At 40.0% G+C, this 18,470-nt stretch overlaps 1 protein-coding gene across 7 annotated transcripts in view; it reads right to left on the minus strand.

Annotated features, from left to right (window-relative positions):
- rims2a (regulating synaptic membrane exocytosis 2a) overlaps positions 1-18,470 on the minus strand; it is a 99,943-nt gene that overhangs the window by 57,552 nt on the left and 23,921 nt on the right. For all 7 annotated transcript variants that reach the window (XM_055228159.1, XM_055228157.1, XM_055228155.1 and 4 more), the window contains exon 5: positions 11,681-11,904. In XM_055228159.1, coding sequence (XP_055084134.1) covers positions 11,681-11,904 — 224 coding nt within the window. The remainder of the gene's footprint in view (positions 1-11,680; positions 11,905-18,470) is intronic.

Below are 18,470 nucleotides of genomic sequence, written 5' to 3' on the forward strand. Positions count from 1 at the left end.
CCTTTCACAGATGTTGCTGGTTTCATGCTCTCAGCTGCTCGAGTCAGCACAACCTAACACTCTACGATCACTGCAAGAGTTTTACACCCAATTTTACACAAAGGTCAAATGCAATAAGAAATAATACACTGTTAATGTTGAGCACTTTTGTTTTAGATAAACTCTAAGATACATACATGCTAGTGATGAGCAAGTTGGATAACTCGATAAGGAGAAGTACAGGTGTGCTGGGTCAAAAACACTCCTCTGCTTTAACATAATGTGGCATAAACATCATCATAATAATTAAAGCATGGATTTTAACCCGGGTTGGGTGGGGTCAGAAAAAACGCAGACCCATGAAGCACAAATACATGCGCTTAAAGACTCAGGTGAAGATGGCAGATATGAATGTAAAATTCATGTTTGATATTTTGGAGATAAAGTTGTGGATGTGGAACAGTACATGGAATTACTAAACACTAACCATTGGTTTAAAGGGTGTAGGTCAAATCCCATCTTTGCCTCCCAAGTCCTTGCAAACTTCTATTGAAAATTTCAACTCCAGTCATCAAAATAAAAATAAGCATAGAAATGTCACAGTACTCTTAGCCCATGACAGCTCTTCCAGTGTTAAATAAGAAAGCCAAAAGCAGCCAAGGTGAAATGCTGTCCTCCCCCGTGAGGATTGTGCCACCTCTAGTGCAGCGCAGGTAATGGAGAGTCAAATGAGAACAAATGACTTGTGCGGCGTTGCACACTTCTCCCACTAATGTCAACCTTACATCCTGCAAGAGTCCATATCGAAATGAGATAACTGAAGAAAGCAAGACCAGACTAAAAGAAGCTGACACCATCAACAATTAAGGTGTGTTAAACAGCTAGAATCCAAAAACAGCATCATGCTATGTAAGACTGACCTGCTTTTTGATCATCCCAGGACAAACTGCAGTGATGGACACATGACACAGCTTATGACTCTGCCACAAAGAATTATGGGATACCAAATCCAAGCCAAGTTTGGGGATTAACACTAACATCATGTAATTTTTACAACTGGCGGCAGGTCGAGCAGTGCCCCTTTCCTGTCTGCTGCACTATAAATATATTTGTATTCTGGTATTGCATTTCTTTCTCTTTCACATTGAAGCAAATTGAGTATATTGAACTATGTTACCACGCTTTTCTATGTGTCCTCAATGGGTGAATTCTAGGTCTCATAGAATAATAGCGTAGATCATCAGTTTGTTGTATGCAGTATATATTTATGTAGTGTATGCTAGGCAGATGGTCTAATAATGTGCCAGGTCAAAGTTTGTTGTTTTTTATTATCAATACACATAGCATTTAATAAATTACATATATATTTTTTTTTATTTTTAAATAATAATAATAACAATAAAATAATAATGATGGTGATTGATCAAACTCACTCTATCAAGTTTTTTTTCTTAGTATTGACAGTATGACAACGCTTTCACATCTAATAAAGAAATACATAAATACCAAAATACTTGCTAATTACTCTATCTAGTCCATTTTAAAAGAACTGATATGCCAGTCAATGCCAAAGAATTATGCTGCTACCTGTAACAATAAAAGTGAAGTGTGAAACAAGTGGTCCTAAAGTGGTGCAGCCCAGTGGATCTGACAGAGTCTACAGATCTGAACTTGCATTCTCTAATTGGCTGCAAACAGACAGACTCCAGCTCCACTGTGTCTTCTTTGTGTGTTTATGCCATGGATGGCTGGTACGTCCTGTGCACAAGGCTGTCAGACAGGTCTCCTTTTAAAGACAACGCACCACTCTATGTAGGCCAAGCCCCAACTGAATATGCCATTAAGATTAGCAAGTCAGGAATGCTACACTGCTACTGCCTGCAATTTCCCTCCCTGTAGGGAAAGGTTAGAGCAGCAGACCATGTTCATACATATTAGACAAAATAGCCATGTGTAAAAAATGCACTTCACGTGGAAATACAGGTATAGAGCAGTACTTAGTAATTATGCCTCTGGACTTCATCATGAGCTGTACTCAACCGTGAGAGCGGAGTGGTCAATTATACACAGTCTGGTCATACATATTGAAATACTGCAAACCCGTAGCCAAAGGGAGAAAGGAGTGCCACCAGTCTACTATTTTTCTGCCAAACCCAAGCCTGGACAAATGGAGAGAATTCTGCCATGAAATGCATCCTGAGTAAAACATACAATACTAACTATGTTCATTATTGCATGTTAATAAAGGCATGAATATGAATGTGACTAGAGAAAACAATAAAGACTAAGAAAGTTGATTCAAGGTAAATTAAACCTCTTAAATCTTGTTGCTTACTAATAACTGTTCATGTCATGATCTACTAGGGCTAAACATATGGTCCCAATTGTACCTGTTACATGAAGGCCTTTTGTATCATTTCAATAAGACAAATTTACTAAATTTAATAAAAACTAAGTTGGATAATCGTCTAGAGTCAGCATTAGTGCACTATATAACCATATAAAATTGACTTTTGCTGCAATCGACAAATTGATATTTTTTCAAAAGCATCTGTGGATATTTCATCAGGCAGTTTTAGTAACAGTCTGTTTTCTTTTCCCCTCACTATCTGCATGCATTACTTCCTGTTTCTGTTAACTATGCATTTTTCATTCCAGTGAGCAGGCTGCATTTGAAATCAAAGGTGGTGACGCTGTGGCTGCGGCTGGATCTGTCAACACTCAAAATGTGGAGGTAATGAAAAAAGCTGAGGGTGAGTCACAGGATGCTTCAGTAAATCCTTGCTCTCCAAAATAACATTCTGAAAGCTGGACAGCAGGGGCTTATGGGAAATGGAGTTCACTTGGGTATACTGCTTGTAAAAAAATATATACATTTACCTCAATGCTGCAATGGCAGTATTTCTAGACTATACTGCCCAAAATGAATTTACACTAAAGATGAGTGCTATGTAAAATTTAAAAGGAGAGCAACAGTTAATCAAATTGCAGCACTTTTTCCAAACATATAGAATATAGTGATAGAACCGAGCTGTACATACATGGGTTAATTGTTGTTAATGTACAAATTAAACCTATATAATACACCTTGGGGAGAAATCTTGACTTTCATCATCAACACATTTTTTGTTTCCAGCAAATAGTCGTTGCTAACTAATTCATACAGCCCAGTGCCCACTAAGAAGCGGTAATGCCATTGTGGTGTATTTTGGTCCACCTTACTATCTTGCCTCAGTTCTGTTCGGCTTTTATCTAGCTGAGCACTGAAACTAGTTAACCCTAAAACTAGATGTTTAAAATCACCATGGGATAAAATACTTTTTGTAATATTAATACTGACTAATAGCTCAATTTACTAATTTATGTACATATCATATCTGGCAATCTTCATTTTGAGTCAGTTTAAAGTTGGTAAAGTATTGCACCCACAGTTTTAGATTCATTTCCATTTCCCCAAGTTGAAGTTGTGGCAGATCGGTTGCTTGAAGGATTGCCTTGAGGCAGACAGAAAATGATGCATAATGGAGAGATGGCGGTCTCCTGAGCTGCGTTCACAAACACTTCTGTCTAAGAGATGTCATCCCAACAGAAATACACCGGCACATAGCACACAGATAAAACAGGAGAGGAATCATGTGGCAGGATGATACTAAACTAATACTATTAATAGAGATGTTACACAGTGAAAATGTTCGGTGAATTACCTGCATGGTATTAATATGAGAGTGAATAATTGTCTGTCTACGTGGACCTCTGTATCTCTTTTGACTTGGTATCTGTTACCTGCCTATGGCCCAAAGTTAACAGGACTGGCTCCAGTATATGATTGAGTAGCTTAGCTTTCAAGGTACCAAGGGCATAAGTAACACACCACTGGTCGATCACATTTTTACTTACACAGATCTAAACTCTAATCTGATACCATTACATTACAACAAATAAACCAAACCTTTTCTACACTCCCGTAGATTATATTATAAAAGCAGCAAATAAAAGCTGTGAAAATGGGGGAGGAAAGAGTGTTTGTTGCTTTGATACTTTGGGATGAGAATGGGTTGTTGGGTTAACTGTGTGAGAGGGGTTTAAATTGACCACCACGACTCCTCTGTGATGTGTTTCTGTGGGCTTGTTTGTATTATTTGCACTTGTTGCATTTATACCGTTATTTTATGGAATAAAACAAACTTTAGCTTTGTTATGGAAAAAGCCACTTTCCATGTGTCTGTGCTGAGAAGAATGAGCTTTTGCCTTCACTCAATGGCATTGACAAAGCAACGTCTCAATCGATGAACCCTTGGGCAGACCTTTGTGGAGCAAAAGGCTGTGTGGGTTAATTGTAATTGCACGGGACAGCATTTGTAACAAATACCCTGAGCCAGACATCCGAGTCCAAGTCCATGAAAATTTGTGATCTATGGCAAACAAAAGACTTGATATTGAACTGCAGTGCAGTCATATGATCTGATATCTGATCTTTTCCATTATCATTCTTAATATAAATATATATACAAAATATAAATATTCATTATACAAGAAGACTTGCAAATCCAAAATAATAACAATGATCTCTGTATTTTTTATACAGAGGGATATCAACCTGGTCTCCATGCCACTGTCACATCACCAGCCAGAACCAAACATTATCGTGCAGTCAGATTTGTGTTTTTTAGTGACACAAATTTCTCTCTCCTCAGATTAACAGAATTTAGCACTTCCCTCAGTGATTGAAAAAAATCAGAAATCTGCAATGTTTTCCAGTCCCCTGTGATATTTTTCCCTTTCTTTTTTCCTTGTGAGCAGTAATATTTGTTTTGATACAGATAGACCATGTGTGTCCATGATTGGTTGTTCCACCTGTCAGACATACCCATCTGAATTTGGGGAGATTCAACAGTAACCAGCCTCACATTTTCGTAAAGTACTGAAGAAGTGTGTATTCTAGATCCTAAGCAACAAGAAGATTTAAGTACTAATCAAATGTACAGAAATGTTTGAGGAATGTGGAGATTACTTGATGATAAAGGGCTAATAAAGACTTAATAGAACCCCTACTAAAATTAACACTTCTGTGTCTGCTCTTACTACAGCTACTTACGCAGGGCAAATTAAGTTAGGTTTTCCACTAATACCCTCACTAATAATGCTACTGCTACAGCTAATATTACCACTACAACTACTACTACTCAAGTACAATTCTACTACAAAATCCACAAATAATATACAGCAGTCTTGTTGGTATATGTGCAGGATGTGGCTTAACTGTGTAAACCTGTGACCTCTCTGGTGCAGAGTTAGGAGAAGCCCACACACAGTCACAGAGAGAGCTAATTGTCTGTGAGGCGACATACTGTGCATTGTTCACAAAATAATTAATCTGCTCAAGCTGGTGAATACCATCAGAGTTGCAAAAGAGGATTTGAGCACAGGCCAGTTAAGGAGGAGGATGATCGCAATGGGCCAGGCAGACACTGATGTTTAGATTAGGCTTTTCCATTACTGCTTAATGAAATAGCTTCTTTGAATGTATTTTGGGTATTTTGGGTAATTAAATAAAGTGAAGCGTGAAATAGATTTGGATTTGTGGCAAAGAATCAGGATTTTATATATATATATATATATATATATATATATATATATATATATATATATATATATATATATATATATATATATATATATATATATATATATATATATATATATATATATATATTTTGCATGCAACTAAAACTATTACTTGTTAGTAATCATTGAATTGAATCATTTACATTTTAGTATTCATTTCTTGAAATGTATTTGACCTCAGCATAGATGTATATCTAAAAAACAAATAGGCTACTTTATTGGAATATCATTCTCAGCCTATAAATGACCGTACTACTGATGAAAAACACCACACCACATACTCTGCTCCAGCCAAGGCTTTAAGCAAAAATAACAAAGACAATAAGAGAGAATGCTGATTACGCCTGGCAACCTGAGGTGGCATAATCATAAGGGTATAGTATTGGTTTGAATATAGATAGCAGTACCATGTTAAAAGTGATAGTACAACGAGCCTGTCAGTTGGCTTAGTCTAAAAATGATGACATCAGTTATTTAAAAAAAAAAAAAAAAAAAAAAAAAACCTTTTTAGAGAAAAGACCTTTTGGCGATTGGGCTTCAAACGCATGAGCAGACAAGTGTCCTGCCACTCTCACACAAAGACGCACACAGTGCTGTAGCCATCTTCTGAATCCATCAGAAGTGGACAAAAAAACAGGGCACAATGTTTAGGTCCTGGGGCGCAGTGAGAAGTAGACTCTAATGCCAATCTGCAGAGCACTCGCTCTTAGCAGACAGTATGGCGGTATACTATAACTCATGTTAAGGTTGAGGGCCACATGCACACTGGAGTGCACACATGTCTATTCAGCCTTTGAGGGAATCAGTCTCGCTCTGTGAGCATGAAAAGAGCCAGATGTCAGCGCTCTGCACAGTCCGACATCTGCTGAAAAGTAGCCAGTCTTCTCCGCTGTTGTCCCGCTGGCCTTTGGTACCATCCGCATAGAGTTACACTTCATTGGGCTCTCAATGACCAGTCGGTTAACTTTAGACTATAAGCCTGCAGGTTATCAGAGGTGGAAAGAGTACTTAAAAGATAAGTTACTACAAATACAACTGTGATGTATAAAGTTTTCTTTTAAGGTGCATTCAGAGTTGCACACCCAACACATCAGAATTGCATGGGACTTTACTCGGACTAAACCCAGAACTGAACCTAAACTAGACTAGGACAGGATCAAATCAAGTACATATAGAACTAAACAGGTGTGTGAATGCATCCTTAAGAGTACTTTTCTAGACTCTCAGTTGCTTCTGAAAGCCATTGCTGCTCTGGGGCAGACTTACATGAGACATGTAGCAGCCATTCTGCAACTCCAGCCTTTCATCATAAAAACACACTTACAGAGGTAATTCAGTAATGAAAAATGAATAGAATTAGTAAGATAAATGACAAATGACAATGAACCGAATGCATTATGAGTCTAGCCAGAACAATTTACATCAGTTCATAATTCAAAGTATATGAAATTATGTATGAAGACTAAGTGATGTTTGTGTCAATGTTGGTTGTGGTCAGAGGGGCAAATGGCACAGATTGGCAGGCTTGGTTCCGTGAGTCTACATGAGGGCAGTTGTGGTTACAATAGTAGTTTATCACCACTGAGTGTGAATGAGTGAATGAATACTGCACTGTAAAGCTCTCTGGGTGTCTTGAAAAGTACTAACTGAACTCAACCAGAAGCATATTGGCTAAAAGACATCATGAGAACTAATGCAACATAACTTGTATCAACTAATTAGTGTGCCCTGATGGGAATGGCATTTCAATGTATTTGTCAATCCCGACCACAAACATAAAGCGGCAAAGGAAATCTTTAAAATAATAACTCCAAAATCAACTTATACATGGATGACTTGGGTGTCAGGCCATCCTGAAACCAAACACAAACCCCGGTTTGTTGGCAGCATAGAAGCCCGGGGGCTATAGGGACATTAGCCACATGCTTATCTCCAGCCCAATGCTAGCTGCCCTTCACTCTCTCTTTCTCTCCTCTGTTTCTTCTCTTGCTCTTCAGCTGATGCTGAGATATGATTTGGTGAGGGAGCAGCGAGGATTCAAGTATATCGATCCAGATTGTACAGCTATCTCTGCACTCCTCTTGCATTTTGGGTGTATGTAGCTATCACCCAATTGTCCATTTTATCTTTCTGTGCAACCTTCACCTGCCTCTCCAGAGTACAATCATAATAGTGCCTCTCCTAGGTGCCCACGCAATAATCCTGGGCCTTCCTTCTTTCTTCCGGCAAACACCTCCCCTGGTGAAGACAAAGCCAATAAAGAGTGGGCTTAATTACAGTAGCAGAGCGCCGCTAACAGCAGGTATTGCACCCTGGGGTAGAGGGCGCTGAGCCGGAGCAGCCAGGGTGGGTTCAATGCAGATTCTTAAACCAACAATTAAACTGGAAAATTATGACATTTTCTTGTGTATCTGAATGGGTGATAACACACTGACTTTAAATTGCCAATAGTGGGGATCAAACAACCAACTATGTTGGTGGGTGAATGTTTATACCAACTTTGATATTAACACTAAATCATACTATGTATGTATGTAATCTTATGAATGAATGAACTGTCTTGACCATGGCCTTCCAGTGAAACAACGCCTGCAAAAATGCACATGTAAGTGATGATACAAAGTGATGAAAATGATACAAAAGTCCATAAATGTGTATGGTCTTAGAATTTAGCCTACATAGCACTTTCAATACATAGTATAAAACATAGAATTTTCCCATGCTGCTGAAAACTGATGATGCTGACATATTTCAGAGATGTAGCTCAAGGGTCTGTGTTGAGGTGGAGTGACGTGTGTGATAAAAGGGGGCAGTGTGGCTGCTGTTAAAATGTAGTGACCACTCAATTCAAAACCATTCAGTCCTTCTAAGAACAGACCCGAAGCCCCATTAGGACCTCTGCTGACGCACACATGCATAATACATGTCAGCTGGATCTAAAAGCAGCTGATGTGCTATAGTTCTAAGCAGAAAAAGAACAGTGAGAAATAGGCTACACACAAACAACTCTGGTAGACAAATGAACAAGAATAGCTTGCTATGATACATAACTTATTTCTTCAAAGCTGATCCCAGCTCAAATACTTTGAGAAAAGGAAGATGGAAAATGAGAGTCAAATGTAATTGGTGGGTCACAAAGCCTATCCAGCCCTTCCAGTGGCTGAGTGTTCTGGCCATGTAATGTGAGGTGGCAGAGAGCCCAGCACTGCTGTAAATTATTTCTGATGATTGGGTGGGGGACAAGAGGGAACTGCTCTCTCCCTGGAGACAGACAGAGCATGGACAGAGACATAGGTCTGAGTCTACCATGGGACAGAGAACAGGCCGGGGTTCTTGGTGCCTTGCACATGGGGACTGTTTGCAGGACACACAGCCATGCCTTGCTACATGACCCGAGGCCTAGAGAGGAGAACAATCGTGTTCTCCAACACTGAGAGTCACCTCTGCCTTAACTCTCACCTGCTTTACAGCTAGCCTGATCAGAGAAGCTGGGAGATGCTGTTCTACTACAGTCTAAATGCACCTGCACATAACTTAAATCCTGCATGAAGTCATATTTAGGATATTAACAGCAGCAGCTATCCTATTGTGTGTGTAAACGTGCCTGCTCTGATGATGCTCATTGCTCACTTTTGTTCCTTCTCTCTGAGACAGACAGCAGCAGAAGCAACATAGCACAAGCTGCAGCAGTGCACAGAGGGCTATGCGCACGCGCGCTCTTATGGACAGGTCTACGCACATAGCCCAATCCCACCTCTCACAGTGAACCAAACTGTTCAGTTTAACAGCCCCCATCCCTCTCATCCTCACATGTGTGCAAACGTGCACGCGCACAGAGCAAACGCGGCAGCGGCTGATCGCCACATCCACCGACTAGGAAATACAGTATCTGCAGCAGAAACACTACTACAGTGAAGGCTATTATTACGCAGGCAAGCTACCGATCGATAAACGCAACAACCCCCACCCCCGGCACTCGCCTGACATACCAACGGGGAAGCCCTTCCTCATAAATCAGAGCATTTCTTTACAAAGGAACCACTCACCCAATGTTACTCAACGCCTGCTCGAACAGCTCCGTCTGCAAGATGTTCTGAGGTGTCGTGAAAGCCCCGTTGAAATGTGATAAAACCGAGCTACAGAACTGACGCAATGTCTCAAACTGCATTTTCCTCCTCCGTTTTCTTTTATCCTCAGTAAATGATCACTCCTTTCCCATTCACGACAAATACATCCCAAAGCACGAGCTCTCCCCGGATGCCCCGCTCCACACATATATCTCCACAGTATCGTTATTATCTCCAAGGAGCATTAAAAGCGAAAAGGACAGCAATCAAGTTCCATATTTCTCCTGCTGGTCTTGGTAAAAAAGTGTCTTTACACGAGTCGCATTTCGGGCGGGATCCTTCGGTCATAATGCTCCCGACTTGAACCAAGATACACCAGGCACCGGTAACGAGGCTTCTCTTCTTGTTACCGCAGATCTCTCTTTTGGCTTTGGGGATAAAGGCGAAGAAACGCCCGGAGGAGCCAAAACGTGGAGCAACATCCTACCGTACGGCAGCAGGCAGCGGCAGCATCACTTACCGGCGTCTCAGCTGCTGCCTCACATTCAACTCATATTTCCCTTCGCCTATGAAGAGCGCTAACACAGGCATAAACACAAGCGTGCGCGTGCACACACGCACAACACAATACGCGACTGATATGCATTTGTGCACTGTTTGCCATATCTCTCCATCCTCTCATACACTCTCCGGGACGCGCACCGCAGCAGATACAATTGAAAACACGAATGCACTGCTGGAAGGCGATTTTTCCTCTCCCTTTCCAAACCTGACCTTAGACTTCAGACATTTGATTAGTGTGTTGCAAAAAACAAATTAATTTAGCCAATATGAAATCGAATAAAGACAGAAAGGCAAAATTACATTTTATCTGCATTAGTTTTTTCATGCATATTGCCACGACTAAACGCATTAAGAACTCCAAGTTGACCCATACAGTCATTGAATTTTGCCTACTGTAGCTGTGAGGCATCTTGCCATTTCCTACCATGGCATGATTATGTTTCTCTTCAAACCAAGGACCAAACCATTACATAATACCAAAATATATGCAGATACAAAACTAAACCTGGAGATAAGATGATCAAAACAAATCTATAAGAACACAAAACCACAAACAGGAATTTTCCAGTTGAAATGGAAAGCTTGACTCACTCACATACTACACTGAGGTAGTTTGTACTGCTGTGATGTTTAAACAAAGATTGAATAGAATATGAGGAATGTGACAGAAAATTAACCTGTGAATATTTTCTCATCTCTGTTTAATCATTGTTATTTTTATCGGTCTGAGTCAACACTGCAGCTGTCTCTGCATGTTTCCCTTCAAATGACATCTCTGAGACCAAAATAAATTAGGAGGTTTCCCAGGTTATTCTCTTATTTTCTTTCTAAATAGATTATTGGCTTCCCTCTCCTTCTTCCTCCAGAAACAAATTCAAAAGTTAATTTACACTATATATGGACTTCACGTACAACATCTGCATTTCTGCATGTTTAGTCCTGTTATGCCACTGTAAATATATGTAATCCAAAGTGGAGACTCCGAGATGACAGCTCAAAATGCATAGTTGATGTGAGTCAATGATCTAAAAATTCTTACATGTAACAGTATTTACTTTTCAGTTGGTAAGGATCAGGCAACCTCACCTCCAGGAAAAAGAAAAAAATAGAACACCACAAGTATACCCAAACTATGTGTCAAAAATGTTTTTTAATGTTACCTATTGTTAATATCTAAATCACGGTAGACACAGTATATGAAAGCACAATCCAAAATGTCCTGTCCAAAAATGAACATAGGAACCTTATAGGCCTCAACCTAGCCAAATCAATACAATCATGTCATCACAAATTCATGTGTGCTACCACAATGCATATTAATAGAAGATATATTTGTTGTGCAGGGAACTATATTTGTGACAGCATAATTCAAATAAAAATGTGATAATTTATAAAAACAATTCACAGTGCAGCGGAGTTGACACCAGAGTCCGAACTGGACATACCTGTCAAGGGGTGAGTCTCCAGGTCCCGGGTACCTCAGTCCTGTCCCGTTGTCCAGGGAGGCCTGTCTGTAAGGTCTGCCTCTGTCTGGTGCCCCGGGCTCCTGTAGCTTCGCCTTCTTCCCCTGTGGTCCCCCCTCGTACACCGGGCCCGAGCTGTAGAACCACGCCCCTGATTTAGTGAGGATTTCTTGTTGTTTTCGGCACAAGTTGCATACCCACATAACCTGGAGAAGAAGAACATGGTTTCAGTAAATGGACAGACAGACATGCTAAATCTTAAGAGTCTTAAAATGAACAGAGATGGTGCTTTTGGAAACTGTAGCTGGATTTTGTATATTTAAGTACTGTTGCTGGGTGAAATCTTTTGAACCACCATGAAGAATAAAATACATTTTAGGTTTCAAAAGAATCTTGACTTTCACTTCATAGCAACAGTGTGTACTGTACACATGGATGAAGTGACTATGAGATGCCAGACACATGCAGCAGCCTTTTTATGAAGTAACACAATCATCATACAACTGTGAGTCAAAACTATTTATTATATCAAATTTGTTTGTTTGCGATTTTCACTTTATTTGCTTATATTAATTTTAATAGTTCAAACCTAACTCACAACAGAAGTCAAGCCCTTACTAATTTCATGAGCTGTAGACACCAGTTCACTTGGTTTTAATGGTGATCTTTTCTCACACATGTTCAATAATAACACACAGTGTTAATGTGTACAATATACATGACTTCAAATATTGTTTTTCTGTACCAAAGCTCCAGGATGACCACAGTTGCCTTGGTTGTGCGCCCAAGAAGCTGTGTGATTGACAGCCAGACAGTGGAGGGGCAGCCAACAGCCACTGCAGCCCACATCCCACTGCTGAGTCAGTGCATTACTGTTATTAGCAGGCTCTCAATGCTGCCTCTCTCTCTCTATCTGCTCTATTCTGTACTTGTGTTTTTCACTGAGTCTAGCAGATCCCACCACAGAAAATGCCACAATATGCTACTTCCTGGTTAATAGGAACAGGCTTTAGCTTTAGGCAGTAAAGACATTCTTTGTGGCATACAATCTTCCCTGTATTATAGGCCAGTTAATTTATCATTTGTACATATTTACTTCAGTGTTGATAAACAACTGTCTGTGTTAATACCAAGCATGAGTAAAAGAAAGGGGTTGTGTCTTTCCGCGTTCAGTTATGCTGCACTGTACAATTTGGGCATATGATCTATAGAGACCACAGAAAAGGACAAGCCAACAGTTAGCATATAGTTATAAACATTATTTCGTAAATACTACGGATTCTATATAGTAGCATAATACTTCAATAATAAAACAAAAGAGACTATGAAATTCCCATAGCAAAAACTATTATGGTAAAAAAGACGATAAGGCTACTCATATGAATCCAACTTTGACATGTCCACCTAAGGGAGGATTTGAGACTGCTGACAATGATCAATTCCCGTAGGACTTGTGATGCGGAGCAAAGGAGGTGAAGACTTTGAGCACAGACAGTAGGCACTTGGCTATGTGATATTGACACATGAGCCCTTTATGAGCGACCATCAATGTTACAGATGGGCCATAAATGTGCTGACACACAATGGAGGCGCAGAGGCTACAAATTGTGCTTTACAGGTCCCAGAGGAGCACAGCCAGAGGGGGCCATGACTGCCTCTTTAACTGGGGTCACACTCAGAGCTTCGCACTCAACCATGAGCCATCGCCCCGGACCCACAAGCTACCAAGGCCAGCCTCCCTGCTAAATGCCCACACATCACATCTTATACTTGCTTGTACCTACATATAGATCAAGTACACTAGAAATGAAAAGTTGAAAATCAATAATCACCTATTCATCCATACAATCCTCAATCAATCTTGTTCCCTTTTGAGTAGCTTATACCAAAAAATAACAGTTCTACAACAGGTACACCCAAATATGGTCTCCATGTAGTTCCCATCATCACGGTGATTATTCACGCCATGCCTGCATACATACAGAGGTCAGGCTGCTATAGGCTCAAGTGTATGTCCACTTTTAGCCGCAGTCATTTACACACGCATGCCCTCTCTTCACGGCTCACTGCAAGCCAAGGCTGTGGCCCTTGAGCATTACAGTTTCTTTCGATCTTTGCACACTTTATGGACATTGAACTACCAGCTGCTTAAAATAGAAAACTTAAAAAACACACACACCACCACATGCCGCACACACCAGAAAGACATATGCTGTTAATGCCCTGTAGGCTGTTTACCAACGCACTGGATTCAAGGAAACAAACACAGAGCACCATGGGATCAATAAATAATTTCCTTTCACTAATAGTTCTCAGCAGCACATCCTCAATTATTTTGGCAGCCATATTGAAGTATATTTTTGTAAAAAAAAAAAAAAAAAAGGTGCACAAGGAAAGGAAGAGAATAGCAATTTTGGATGCTCTGAAGAAATGAAACAGGACACAGGGATAGCTCATTTGCGATGCTTTGGTGATAAAGTAAGAGAGGCCAGACAAAAAAAATGTTTAGACAAGTAGGATAGAAAGCAAATATGCTGAGTTAGTGAAAAGATATTATGGGTAGAGGTCTGAAATGTAAGATCTAGAAAAGAGAAGATTTATGAATGAAACAGTGCTTTCAATTAGTTATAAAATTATATAAATTCCTACTAAGAAACAATTGAGAGGAAAAGACAATATTGCAATTATGTAATATGTAAATGCACATCAAGTAGCGTGTGTAATATAGGACAATAGAGTTCATTTAGAAAAGCAGGCCTATAACAAACGTTCTTAGTTCTTCTGATGATTGCATTTTACATACATCTCGAGTGAAGCTTACAGTGCACTATATAGATCACGGGGCTCTCTCTTGTGGCCAGTCACCAGCACTACAGTTATTATAGGCTCAGAGTGAATCAGCAGTATCCTTAGAACTGCCCCGGTTTTCAAATGGAAAGCCTTAAATGAAATGACAGACATTTTGACCAATCACTTCTAACGATGCATCTGAGCCATTTTGATTTTACTGCGCAGACATTATCCTATTTTTGTGTAGTCTGGTCTGATATCATTATGCAACAAGAAATTATTACCTGAGCAAATGAATGGCATATGTGGCCTATAGATCATGCATTATCCTGCAACTGACTCTAGGATACTGTTGATTTTGGCTGTTTTCTTTCTTTCAGTCGTCATTTTTTTAGACTTCATTTTTTTTCCAGTATTGAAGTCTCAAAAAACGAGCTGTCATTGGATCATCTTGCTGGTCTCTACTTCAAGTAAATCAAGTAAAGTGACCCACTCATTAAAGACTCATCATTCACAGAGCGGCGCGTTCCTGATAATCTCTCAGTCCACTTTAGTCCAACCCAAGATACAAGTATTAAGAAGTAAATTAATCTACTCAAGTAACATGTTTCACACAGGTATTCCCTATGGAGCCTATTTAGAGTTGATTGTAAAACGTGGGGCCAATAAGCGGCAAAGGGAGCGTCCACATTCGCATTCACATGCCGCAACATTGGCTGCACGTGGCGAATTACATTTTAATGAGTTTCTAATTTTAGAGCGCGCAGCACCAATAATAATAGACTTGATGAATATGCATGTGCCGTGTTTGAAGTTCAGAGGCACGAGAATCAGGGAAAATCCTCGCCATGGTGTGACATAAAAAATGACTGGTGTCTAGCGGGTGAGCGCACACAAACCAGTCAAACGCGTCAAATGAAATGCGCTCACGTAATTATTTTAGCTGTTGGAGATTGCTTAACGCTGGTATAGTTTGTACAGTAAAGATATAGGGAATACAGGTTCGCCTAAATGTCCCATCCAGTTTCATTCACTCGGCTTACCCATGATGACGCTGAGGGACATCATTGAGTCTGTGATCCGACCTTCAGCACCACGGACAGCTCCAGACAACAGGCTGCTCCGAGCGGACACACACCGAGCTGAAGGTTACAGCGGGGTCTTATAGCCACCGCCAATCTCACCGAATCAGCACCCGCGTCCAGCCACTGTATCAGCACATTGAGCCCAACGAGGAACTTAAAGGCATTCTGATATTCTTAAAACAGATCCGTCAAACACACGCAAATAATCCGAGTCACGGTGTAAGAAAAAACACATAGAGCGTCTCCAAACACGCTCAGTCCCCCCCTTCCCGGTGCAGCGCAGGGTTAATTCATCAGAAAGCGTTGATGAAAGCTCGTTACGTGTGCGTCCCAGCTCCAATCCCTCCCAGAGTCCGGCGGTGCGCGAGGGAAGCACACACAGGAAGAGAGGGCAGACACTCTCTGCTGCGCGACAACAAGATCACTTACGATTCAAGACACTTACTTCAGAGTCAGTCTGTGCTGTCATCACAAGAGTAACACGCTTGTCAGGGAAATGACACGTTATGGCTCCGCTATCAAACCGATCAGTTAGGTACGAAAATAAATAAATAAATAAATAAATAAATACAAAAATAAAATAAAATAAAAATAAAAATTAATTAATTAAAAAAAAAAACCCAAAAAACAACAACAAAAAAAAAACACACACAAAAAAAACAACAAATAGCCTTCACATATAACCTAAGGGGAAGGATTAACTGAAATTTCTGAAAATATACACAACTTACTCTACAAACAAGCTATAGAAAATGAAACCTCCTACACTTGATGGCTTGAAATCCCCTAAAATGTGAGATTTACACTATGACACTAACTAACCATGAAAATATAAGACGTTATTCACAAAACTGACTCCTGAAATTGTGATATTCTTGAGGGGTTTTTTTTACACTTTGTCTCAACCCTCTCCCCACACTCACTGAGCACTGATGATATCTCTGGTGTTTGTCTTGTTCTGATAGGGCAGACTGATTTATACTGACATGTATCAAATGAAACCAAACAATCAGCCATCAATTAGACCAGGCCCACGTCTTCAGAGGCTGTTTAAATCTTAGTGCCTCTAAAGTATATCATATTCCAGCGCTGCCTCACAAAGCTGGCTGCTCCAGACATAGGGCCTGGTTAATATTCAATGACGTTTCACAGAACAAGATCTCTCTCGCCACTGCTGTCACCATCTGTGAGAGAGAAAGAGTAGACGCATGGAAAAAGGGCACATTTCACCAGCAGCAGCACCTCTTTCACTGACACACAAGCTTTCTCAAAACTACCACCAAAATGGAGCACATTGTGGGTGTGATGGAGTAATCAAAGCTTGTGCGTCCAATGAGCTCAGTCAAAAGTCTAAACCTAAGAAACAGCACGGGTGACTTTGAATGACTGATCATTAGGGGTTGATTATAGTTCAGTTATGATTATACATTCGCATAATCCAGCCATTTAGTGAAAAGCTTTTCTGTGCCAGTCTAGTCACCAGAGAAATTAATCCAACCTTATTTATGAAGTGATTTACTTACATATACACCAGATGTCCAAAGGCTTAGCTCAAGGAGAAGAGCTCAATTGGTTGCCTCACAATTTATCCACAATCCACAATTTCCTATATAGGTTTTTATACTAGATGACCATCTGGGAAAAGTTATGGGTCTTGGGTCTTTTTTACTTCAACTAATCCATGGATAGCAAAAGTGTGTGGTCAGGAGCAGATTTCAGACTTTGGACAAAGAAATTGTACCATTTTTTGTGTTAAACGGCAATGATTATAATTCTGCATTGTTTATATTGAAAGATTTTTTTTATTTGTTTTTAATACAACATAATAAAATTGAAATGGAAATAGTGATTCATTTAGTTATCATCCAGCCCAAAGTTGACATTAGCAGTTGGAGTTGGATGGAGTAAGTGTTATGCAAGACTTGTTTAACACATTCCACTACAAAATAACAAAGAAAATGAAATGTATGGTATGGTTCTATACATTTTTTGATATTTCTACTCACTACTGCTACATATTTTAGTTCTGGTCGCATAAAACAAGTGTAAATAAATAAAACATTCTCGCAAAAATCGAGAAGGCCAGACCACATCAGGTAGAGCCAAAGTGCCAGTGGTCCAAATGTCCATCACCCACTTGCTGCCACTGCTACTACTCATCGCCATCTGTACTACATGCAAACTGATCCTCAGCTTTTATCCACATGGGCACAAAAGAGGGAGGCACAATTGGGGTCTTCGAGGGGAGCAGTGGCACACAGGACTATCCCGCCATTCGGTGTTTTTGGATCAAGTCCACTGGTGCTACTATGTGCACCCCTGTAGAGTTACTATTTAACGTTGAGAAACCCAATACATGTGAGTGGTATAATGGAGATTCTCATTCATCCACACTGCAGTATGCCAAGTTAGTGTGCCAGGTGACTGAAAACCCAAGCTAAACTAGAGTCATTTCTGCTACATGTTAAATTAACAAAAATACTCTTGCTAGTGTATACTGTTTATTTCACTATATAACCTTTTCTGACACTCCTGTTATGTAGTGAGTAAATAATGTAACATGAGTGATAGTATGCAGCTTTGCTTTGAGGTTTGAACCATTTAACCACCAGTTTGCAAGTACTTAACCCACTGTGCCACTGTTGCACTCCCCCGTAACATATTCTTAAAAATAATCATTTGCTGGCGTGGTCCTGCAATTCTCCTGTCATTGACCATTCAAGGTGACTTTCTCTTAGGATAACAACATCAAACCTCTTTATTTTATGAGCATGTTTTTGTTTGGTTTTATGTTTCCATTGGAGACTCACAGGCATTTCAGAATTCACTTGCTTGTTGTTGGCTGCTGTATGCGTACATGAATATACATCACACATCATATCAAAGCATTTTAAAAA

Source organism: Periophthalmus magnuspinnatus, chromosome 16 (assembly GCF_009829125.3).
Source record: "Periophthalmus magnuspinnatus isolate fPerMag1 chromosome 16, fPerMag1.2.pri, whole genome shotgun sequence".
Taxonomy (NCBI): Eukaryota; Metazoa; Chordata; class Actinopteri; order Gobiiformes; family Gobiidae; genus Periophthalmus; species Periophthalmus magnuspinnatus.